Raw genomic sequence first — 11,252 nt, 5'->3', positions numbered from 1 at the left:
TGTAGAGTGGTCAGTTCAAAACCCTGTCACACCATTTGATACACCTGTGGACAGTGTTTTTGTTAAAACCCGGTCAAACCAGTAGTAACACCTATTGTCTGTCCTACCAGTTGTTACACATGTGGACAGCGTCGAGGTTAAACACTGTCACATTATTTAATTCACCTGTGGACAGCGAATAGCTTAAACACTGTCGTTCCGCCCGATGCACCCGTGGACAGCAGAACATATTAGTTTAAAATACCCTGTAACACCAGTTGTGGACAGCGGTCAGGTTTAAACCGTGTCGCACAGCAGTTAATACACCTGTTATCAGTGGTCAGAATAAAAACTGTCAGACCAATTGTTACACCTGAGGACAGCGGTCAGCATAAACCAGTCACAGCAGTTTTAAGGCTGTAGGCCGCTAGGCCTGCAGACTTTTATAACCGTATCTCGGAAATCGCATCGGCAGATCGCCATAACATAGCGATTGAAGCAGATTGCTTACTAGATATTTTCGATGTAAATGTTAATGTAAATTAGGTCGTTGACCAACGCAGCTCTTACTGCGCTGGGGTTGATACGCCCGTGCGCGCATTAATTCGTCAAATTTGGCGATGGATTCACGACGAGATCAAGCCATAATTGAACTAATGGTTTAGAGCAATCCAGTTCGACCGTTTTCCGTTCCGCATTTTAGAATCATTAAGAAATACTCTTCAAATAGAAGGTATAGTGTTTTACGTGAAAATACAAAAATAACCAGATAAAAGGTTTGTAACGTACGAAAAAAACTTTTTTTTAATGTACCCTTGAAATAAAACCTTTAAATTTCACATTTCCACCTCTTTATTTGCTAGTTTCTTACCACTCGCGGGTATTTAAAGGGAATCGCTCATATTTTTGGACACTAAATTTTTGTTTTTTGCATCTGGAAACACTGAAATTATAATTAATTTACTCTTTGATACCGGAATTCCAGAAAAAATGCAAATCAGGTATTAAAAAAACTGGATATAGAGGGGAGGGAACCCAAACTGGTACAGGTTTGTTTTTAGAAAACTGACACTAAAAGTTAATAAAATCCGCTCGCCCACAAGGACTGATTCTCATGGAAGTTAACCTCTAAGCCTTTTTAATGAGTTGCATTACTAATGCTATTCAAAATTATGAACTACAAAGACAATATTTCAGCATATACCAACATTTGTCCTGCTTCAATATTTCAGCATATACCAACATTTGTCCTGCTTCAATATTTCAGCATATACCAACATTTGTCCTGCTTCAATATTTCAGCATATACCAACATTTGTCCTGCTACAATATTTCAGCATATACCAACATTTGTCCTGTATCAGGATCTTAACACTATTAGTGATTGTGCAACACTTTGTCGTCATTAAAAAGTGCATTTTATATGAGTCCTTTTTAAAGGCAAGGCCAGGTCTAATAAAGCGTTAAATATGTGGTAAAATCTTGCTTATAAATCTGGAAAAGTTATGTGGTTGTTTAAGGATAATAACCCTTTGTAAGGATTCAGCACAACTCCTTAGAATCTTAACGGTCTCCGTGGCCTAGTGGTTAAAGCAACAGCCTATGGAGCGGAAGGTTGTGGGTTTGATCCCTTGCCGTGTCATTGCGAAAGACTTAAAAAATTGGAACAAGTAGCTCCCTTCCCTGGCACTTGGTATTTAAAGGGTAGTGCTTGGAAAAGTGGTGTACCCAGTACTGGTTTAACCCAGGAAAGTTGTACCCATGTATCGGTGCTTTACACCTAGCACATAAAAGAACCAAGGAGTCTCTTTGAAAAAGAGCTAGGGTATCACACCCGGACTTCTTGTATCCAACCACTATCTCTTCCGATGCTGTCCCTTCAGCAAAAACAATGGACCCCATTGGAAATAAGTGCTTGCACTTTCGCAGGATATCCTTCACAGCAAGGTTGGAAAAAAAATAGTCTGCTTTCCAGTGTGTTTAACTGCAAGCATGCTCCTAGCCTGATGTCTTGGTACGGTCTCATCTCTAGCTAGGCTCTGGTTTCTGGTTTTATCACTTGGAAAATCTGGGTACCAATATTGGGCGATACTGTAATGGATACTGTTTTTCTGGTTAGGGACCCCGTTTAGCTCTGAAGTGGAGGGGTTTTTTTACATTCAAGACTTGAGTAACACAGTAACATGTACTTGAGAAATACTTGATATTTTCGAAATAAAACCAGTGACACACTAATAAATTTTTATATGGATATGCAGACCTATTACAATGGTATAATTATTATAGAATAAAGTTCCACAAAATTGTAGTATTTCACTATTTGTTTTTATAAATTTTGTATCAGTTTAATTTTGTATCAGTTTTCAAACAATTGTACATTTATATTACCCTGTCATAACAGTTCCTACTAAGAATTATTTATTTGTTAAAACAATATAGATTTAAATGCTGATGACATTCACATTTAATAAAGGTTATCAGAGAGCTGTTAATTGCAATGTTTTTGCTTTAAAAGTAAATGTCCCAATGAAAGGTATTTCATTCTAATAATATAATTATATATATCTTTACACTGATAGGGAAAACCAGACTCGATTCTCGACAAATTCCAAGAAAATCAACAGATTTTTGTCAATTTTTGATCTTAATATTAATACCATATCCCAAATAATTGCATTATTAATCCTTTCTGTTTCAGACATGCCCCTCTGATTTGATTGTAGATGAAATGGATGTTAACTGGAGTAATTCGGAAAGCCAAAAATCTCTGAGAACTGTCCTCAAATGGGAAATACAGCATTTGGTAAATCATTAATGGACCATATTTTGCTGTAGATAAAAAGCTGGGATATACAAAATTTAGGGGGGAAATAATGAGAAAAAATGGAATTATTTTATATGAAGAACTTAATGTGTATGGTTTAATAATTATGTTATGCAGGCAATAATTTGAATTTTTCGTGGAGTATTACAGCATACTATCTACAGTAATATTCAGTATTCCAAATTTATCTGACATCAGTGTGTCAATAAGAAGTAATTGAAAGTGATAAGGTCAAAGTAAACAAAAATCTGATTTCACTTCCAAAAAAAAACAGGAAACTAAGAAACTTTTTGTAGCATGTCTGTTTTTTTGGAGAAAAAAAGTGGCATTGTCTGTTTCATGCAAAAACTTTTAACTTAAAAAGAACAAGAATTCAGACTTCAATAAGTTTACTTATTATATATGCAATACCCTTCAAATTGTTTTTCAAACCTTCACTATACATAATTATGTGTACAGTTGAAATCCCTTGGCTTGATATCACTTGGATTGATGTTCTCGTTGGCTCAAACTGGATGTAAAGGGCTGATTTTGTTTTACTGTATGTAAGCATTCCCGCTTCGCTTGATATTCGCGAGGCTCGAAGTACTTATATGGGTCCCTGGGATATGAAGCTAACAGGTTTCGACTGTAAACCCATTAAACAATACAAAATATTATATGAGGTCACTACTCACTAACCATAAAATTTTTAACAAAAACACTTCAGCTTCACCGGTTATCAGAAACAGGGGAGGAAACTCTTCTTCTGACTGCCAACACTCGGGAATTCCACGTAGCTGGTCTGGGGTCAGAGAAAGGTTGTGAATTCCTGAACTCGACCAATGTTGCTGAAATCAAGTCCAAGTTTCTCAGCTTCTGTACAGGTGATTATGATTTGAGACTGGAAGTTAATTTAAACAGGGTCTGCTTGAAATGTTTTGCTACTTAAGGCTTATCTCCAGTCTGTTTCTGGGTTTGCACAACCTCTAGAGTCTGTGGCGGTCAGCTATGCTACGACTATGACTTGAATCAGGCTCAGAACATTCATCTTTCACAATCTTCATTCTGGTATATTACATAGTACAAGTACAAACAAAGAAACATTTCACAAATATCAGATATTATAATTGGTGAATATTTGGGTAGTGGCCCCGACATGGTTAGTGAAAACTATGTCAGAACTACATGTAGCTGCCTTAAAAGATCAGTAAAAAGTGTGTTAGCATATTGCGGATGACTTGCAAAGATTTTATCTGGGCCTCTCAAAGTATGCCGCAATGATGGTCATGGAACTTGTGTATCTTACAGTGAATGCTATGTACACACTGTCCACTGTTTTATTAGCTATAGAAGGAAACCAGAAATAATATCTATTAAAGGGATCTTTGCCTTTAACACTTATTAAAGGATCTTTTAGGTTGTAACTCTTAATCTTATTATATTTTGAATGGTTATTTTATAGCCTGTGGTGATGACAGTGATGACGGTTTCCCATTGAAGTATTTCCAGTGGGCAAGTTGTGATGTTGCTACAGCGCGAAATACCTACCTCAAGTCTAGTAAGTTGGTCAATGATAATTAAATTTAGCCTGTCTGTTTTGGAAAGAAAAAGGTCAAGGCAACGTCACAGTCTTGGTATCATAACCATCGTGCAAACACTTCAACACCTTGACTATAACTCTTCCCTTAAAGCAACTGTGCACCAGATGACCAATTTGCAAGAAAAAAAGAAAATTGTCGAAAACTGACATAAACTTGGTATTTATTTGTACAATGCATTGAAATTTACTAACTGAAGTACCACATAGTTTACAATTTATTTAAGTTTAGCAGTTATTTCGTATTTTTCCATTAAAATAGTTTACTGGGTATGTCTACCTAGTAGAATTCATTCCTTATGTGTGATTGGCTAGTCGATGTTGTCACGTAATATTACCAAGTTAAGTATAAAGCTTATAATATACCACTTGTTTAGAGTTATCCTTCGTAGCTCAGTGGATACAGCGCTCGACTGTAATTTTGGCGACACGGGTTCGAACCCGGTCTCAAACACAATTATTTTTACATTTTGGTACTTTTTTTTACAATTATGATAACAAAGCATAACACATTCTATTAAAGAATTGTCCTGAGATTCATTACAGAAAAAAAACTTTTTTTTGGTGCCAATCTGGTGTACAGTCCCTTTAAAGAAATTGAAATGAAACTTGGTACACATGTTGCCATAAACACAATACACTCCTGTATACCAAGGCCCATGACTCTGGCTCTGATAATTGCTGGATCATGCATGGTGCTCTTGTTCTAGATAAATAGAGCTTATGTCAATTTAGTCTGAAAATTCTTATCAAGCAAGATCGACTCAAATCCATGAAAAACTGTCTTCCTGCATTTTTCTTAACACTGTAAAAAAATGAAGATTTGTTTGCATGAAAAGTTCTGGCATCAAAATTTTTAAAAATACATGTGCTAGTCCAGAATTTGAACAAGCCCTGAGAGTTCTTTACCAGTATAATTATTAACGAAAACTAGGTTATTAGTATGGGGATGTTGTTGGGTGTACGGGCTGGCGTTAAACATGGGTTTCTGCCCAATAACTTAAGCTAGCATTGATGGATAGTGATGGAAGTTGGTTTGTTGGTAGCTTATGTAAGGAGCTAGCTTGGGACTGAGCTAGCATTGATGGATAGTGATGGAAGTTGGTGTGTTGGTAGCTTATGTAAGGAGCTAGCTTGGGACTGTTGGTGTGTACATGTAGGTAGCTTATGTGAAGAGCTAGCTTGGGATTGCTTTTGAGGGAGTGGGGTCAAAGGTCTCTGTTACGAAAAAAAAGAAGATAAATGGTTTCTACCCAATAACTTAATTTAGAATTGGTGGATATTGATGAAAGTTGATGTGTAGGTAGCTTAAGAGCAAGTTTGGGAATGCTTTTGAGGTGGGTAGGGTCAAAGGTCACAGTTACTAAAAATAGAAAAATGGTTTCCGCCCAACAACTTAAGTTAGAATTTATGAGAACTAAACACATAAGAAACCTACCGTAAGTTAAGTGAGTAATTTTCGGTGATGTCAATTTTTGATAAAAGTAAAGATAATGGCTGCTACTTTTGCCTCATACAAGAAATTAATTGGCTATAAATTCTGATTGCCCATATTAAAATCATGGTTTCCTTGCATTGTGGTTTTTCTAGTTTTTATACTTTTGGTAACATTGAAACTGGTGGTTGTCTTGGCCTAATAAATGGAAACCATAAGTAACCAATTATGCAATGCAACAATTGGATACAGTTACAATTTACTTTTAATTGATAGTAAAATTATGATAAAATGAAGGTAAACTAAGACAAAAAATCTGTGTTATTATTTCAGTCAAAAGAAAGAGAAACAGCATACAAGGGTCAGCTAAGAGAAAGAAGTTGGCACCTCAGCACAGACTTTCCCATCAGTTAACAGGCCGTAACCACGGACATGGTGATAATGCCCAAGGTAGGGCTATCTTTTGATACATGTTTTGACAAGTGTGAACCTCTGTCCATAGAAACTAGTTTAAATACCCACACTGAATGCCACTACTTAGTTTGGCATGTTTATTAAGCAAACGCTTTAAGTAGTGCCACAATGAATAAACAGTTTCTTGTTTTTATACTCCCAACCTGAAAAAAGGGAAAAACAACACTTATGACCACTACAAAGGCTAAAAAAATTGTGTTTTGACTACTTTTGTGAGTTTGTCAGGATAATAAGCTATTTATCCATTGTTGCCTACCTTTATAGAAGTGTTATCTTTTTTATGAATGTTAAGTCATTAAAAATCAGAACGACCTTAACGTCTGAAAGTATATTGTGATATACATGGAATGCAATAAATTATTATAAAAAAATATTGTGACAACAACAAAAGTTTCTTCTGTTTAAGTATAATATTCATGGTTTTACAAAAATGTATTTCTCGTTTACAGAAATCACAAGAAGAAAAGGTATTCCAGTCAAGTGTGAAACACAATTTGAATCTGAGGACTTAAATTTTGAGCAAGAAAATTGCTTGGAAAATGAAGAAAGTGGGGTTGAAAATGAAATAATTTATAACAGCTTTAGAGAGAAGTTTTTGAAACTAAATTTTCCTGGTGAAAATTCTTATTCTGATGATCAGGGCTCGACCCATAGGAATGCTACTTGCCGGAGTAATGCTACTTGCCGAACGAATGCTACCTCAATTTGTGAAGGAGAGTGTAAAGGATTGAACGAAAATGATGTTGAATCTTTCGGTATTGTTCACACAAGCCAAGATATGAAGGCATGTTCTAATAATGACAATACAGCTATGGCCTGTAGCTCTGGAGAGAGTTTGTCTTTATTAACTAACAGAGATGAACATGGTATTAGCTCCCTGTCAGATTTTATGTCGCTTATTCAAACCTCAGAAATAAGTGATATTCCGAAAACATGTCAAAATACGAAATCTTTGATATCAGTTCTCAAGCCTAATTTACATATGAAAATTAAATTGGACTCAAGTGGTGATTTGGCTGTAGGTAAAGGCTATAAAACACCAAAAAAGAAGTCCCAAAAGAAATCGAAATTGAGAAAGAGATCAAAGCAGTTATCCCCTTTTAAGAGTAGTCGAGTGGTTAAGCAAGAATCAGAACTTGATTCCAATGCTGTCCATGTAAAGCAAGAATTTGATGACATGGACAGTTACACAAATAACAATGATGAAATGGAAACCGGTACTCTTACTTCACAATCAAATTCAAATGTTAAGCAATCACCTTCCAAATCGAAACATTCCAAATCTCGAAGACCTGTGACTCCAAAATCACTAAAAAACTTCAATGCTGACATTAAAGATGAACCAAGCTCACAATCTTATGTTCGACCCCCTGGAAAACTGTTTAAATCTCCAGCAGTAGATGAGCCATCCCATGAAACAGCCCTTTTAGATATTACCAAACTAGCAGTAGGAAGGTACCAATGTCCTGTTTGTTATTTAACCACCAGAGATAGACATGATCTTAAGAGACATCTTCGAACTCATTCAAAGGAGAAACCATACCAATGTGTACTGTGTGATAGGAAGTTCACCAGAAGATGGGATTTCGAAAACCATCTCCTTCAGAAACACGGATGCTCGGACGCACATGCTTATAGATCTTATACAAAGTCACTTCCGACTCTGTCAAATGATGAATCATACAGTAAGTTTGTCGCCATGCTTTTGAAGGGTATTCAAGAGGGTAAAACTGGGTTGGATCTATTAGTTGAAAACAATGGTAAAGACGTGTCGAAAACTACAAAAACTGAGTCAGATCTGTACCCAGAAAATGATGACAATGAAGATGAGTGTCATGATTTATCTGATGAAGAAAGTGAGAGTGATAATGAGGGAAATGAAACTGACAACCAATCAACAAAAAAACAAACAGCATTAACAGCAGTTCCGAGTACTTTCAGTGATGAGAACTTAAATTCAAACAGTGCAGATTTGGAACCTGATCCTTCGTACACAGAGAAGCTTCAATCAAAAGATCCTGATGAGAAATCGTGTGCGGAAGATTCAGATACAAATGACAATGGAGACTCTAATGATACAGAGATCGGAGGGTATTTGGCCTCGGATCATGAAGAGAGCCCGAAGGATGTGGAGACCAGAAACTTTCATGGTTTATTTGATATTAAACAGGACATGAACATCTGATGAAAAGGTCACACATTGGCCAATTCAGATCGAAAACTGTCTTTTATTTATATATTTAAAATTATTTATTATTCATGACTGAATTTCCAAGAATAATATGTGTCCTTTTGACCTAGTTGTCAAGTGACGCTATCACGCACAGGTTGTGTTACTACCCTCTCGGTTGACTTGCACTCTCAACAAACAAATAAACGATCATTTATTGAGTTACGTATTTTTTCCATGAACAGTCGAACCCTGTTGGCTCGAAGGGACCAGCATAAATACCTCGAGTCTCGGAGAAATCGAGCCAAGCGGGAATGCTTATGTTTAGTGTAAAGAAATTTGTCCTTAACATTCCGTTCGAGCCAACGATGAAATCGTCCTAAGCGAGTTGAGCTAATGGGGTTCGACTGTATGTCAAACATCTTCTCATCGTGCTGAACCTGCTTATGCTGACAGTGAGCCAATTGTTCAGGTTCTGTTTTCACTAACATATTGAGTCTGAGTTCAGACTTGGGGTAAAAAAAAAAAAAAAAAATGTTTCAAAATATCTTTAATATAACTAATGAAAAAATGAAAATAAAAGGCAAACCTGATTGTAGAACAGGTCATTGTAACGCATCTTAGCTCCAATCATAACAAATTTAGATCAAAATTAAATTATAGCTTTTCTGAGTCTGAGTCTCCAACTCCTTCTGGAGACTTGGGCCCAGTATAAAACAACTTGTGATCTGTTGTATTTTTAACAAGATTTAAGGGAATGCTTCAGCTGTATTTTTTTCATTTAAACATGGGAGCACATAATCAATTAAAAATATTTCAGCCTTAAAAGTCCACAATGATATTGTGAGCAATCTGCCTAATATGCCAGTAGGCAAGTATAAACGTCCCAAATATTTAACTATTTATAAATTTAAAATGTGTACAGTATTAAGTTGGTATTTATTATCCTGTTACTGTATCCAGTTTGACAGTGAACAGGTTCAGCATAATTGTTCAGTTAATTGATTCAAGTGGTGTATTGCTTTAATAATAAGTAATAAAAAATAATCATGTACATATGACTTTTTTATTGATATTGGATGTTCTGTTAAATAATACTGGTTATATTACACGGCTCTTCAAAAGGAATAAAGTCCATGTACCGGGTTTTCCTTCACAGTCTGGCAGTAGCGGAGACATACATCTTGTTCCCAATTTTCATGAAACTTCATCAGGAGAAGTGTATACTGAATCTAGTAATGCAGTTTCAAAAAGAAGTATAAATGATAAAGAATAAAATTGTTTGCATTCAATGGTTATTCATCATGAGATAGTTACAGTACACAATTTCGCTTTTATTATCAAGGGTCATAACTCTATGAAAATCTCGTCGTCAATAATAATTATGCAGTTTCATTGGTTCCGAATGGCATCTCTTCTGAATCTAAGCCAATGAGCTTGTATGACCTGATGGTTTATCAAAAGTGAGTATACAATCAACTAGGACAAATAAAAAACAAATTTCTCTTACCGGCCAAAACGCTTGTCTCGAAGAAATAAAAACTTAAAATATATAGGCGAGTCAGTTTTAAAGAGGAGCTCACTAGGTCAAATGTTCAATTGATTGTGTTGAACCACTACTCATTTTTTGCTGGATAAATTCAATAAGAATTGTAGGAATGGAAAATAATTTTTACCGCAGTTTTAAGCCCCTTTACCGTAACTAGGGCCCAGTCCCTCATCCTCAAAAATAATTTTCCGGGTTGCGACTTTTTTGCTGTTGGAACTATCAGATGTTAATTTTTTTCAGCTCATTAGTTCTCTTAAATTAGAATTGGTCTTGGTTATAAGTTGTTAGCCGCGTTTTGCTAAACACAGAAGCAGCTACATGTAGTGTCCAGTTTGACTCAAAACACATCGTCAGAATTTAACACATCGTCAGAATTTAACACATCGTCAGAATTTAACACATCGTCAGAATTTAACACTGTCAGAATGTTTATTCCCGTTATCCTGGTCAAGTTTTATTACGGGCAATATCTTATCAAATATAATTTTATTTAAAGATGCACTCTTACTCCCAAATAAGGTTTACCACAATTAATAATATTGTTTTAATTTTCCAAAAAGGATGGATAAATGTCGTAAACAATGCTTTTGATGAAGGATAAAACAATGAGCATAAAACACGGTATTTCTATCCCATGAGACTATAGTAGACCACAGTAAATCTTTTAGCATTCACCAATCATTTAATATTTTTTGCGCTTTCTGCTATAAAAAACACGGTTACAGTCTTGTTTATCAGTAATTAATATTTTCCATAAATGCTTTATTTAGTTAGTAGATGAGAGTTTCTCAGTCAAAGTTGATGTTTTTTATACGTGTGTATGTATTGATTTTGAATAAGACTGTCACTTTAAAGAGACTCGCTCATGTTTTGGCACCAAAAATTTATTATGATTATTTAACTCTTCTAAACCGAAATAGCAGAAAAAAAATACAATTAAAATATAAACAACAACCTAGTTGAAGTGGAGAGCGAACCAACGCCAGTACAGTCAATAAAATATTTGAAAACTGATATCTTATCCACTTGCCCACAGGGACTCGTACTAAACTGTCAGATATTTAGTTTTATTGAAAACATCTGTACATCACGTGATGTCAACCAGCCATTCATGCTACAGCCTTTGTTGAATTAAGTAAGTAACAAAATATCAAAAAGTCCCATTTATGTAGACGTCTGAATAAAGTGCTATGCTGTTTGTTTGCAGGTGAATGATATTCTTTTTGAGTTGTCACAAAGAAT

General features: G+C 35.4%; 1 protein-coding gene across 1 annotated transcript; it reads left to right on the top strand.

Annotated features, from left to right (window-relative positions):
- The first annotated feature begins 981 nt into the window (after positions 1 to 981).
- Positions 982 to 9,515, top strand: LOC128240866 (uncharacterized). The gene is made up of 6 exons (XM_052957822.1): positions 982 to 1,022; positions 2,678 to 2,782; positions 3,513 to 3,669; positions 4,248 to 4,343; positions 6,151 to 6,267; positions 6,741 to 9,515. The coding sequence occupies exons 2-6, from the start codon at positions 2,708 to 2,710 to the stop codon at positions 8,474 to 8,476; spliced, it is 2,181 nt and encodes a 726-aa protein (XP_052813782.1). The 5' UTR covers positions 982 to 1,022; positions 2,678 to 2,707; the 3' UTR covers positions 8,477 to 9,515.
- The last annotated feature ends 1,737 nt before the right edge of the window (positions 9,516 to 11,252 follow it).

Source organism: Mya arenaria, chromosome 7 (genome assembly GCF_026914265.1).
Source record: "Mya arenaria isolate MELC-2E11 chromosome 7, ASM2691426v1".
Taxonomy (NCBI): Eukaryota; Metazoa; Mollusca; class Bivalvia; order Myida; family Myidae; genus Mya; species Mya arenaria.
The sequence above is the reverse complement of the archived record's forward strand: the minus strand, read 5'-3'. Positions and strand labels throughout refer to the sequence as shown.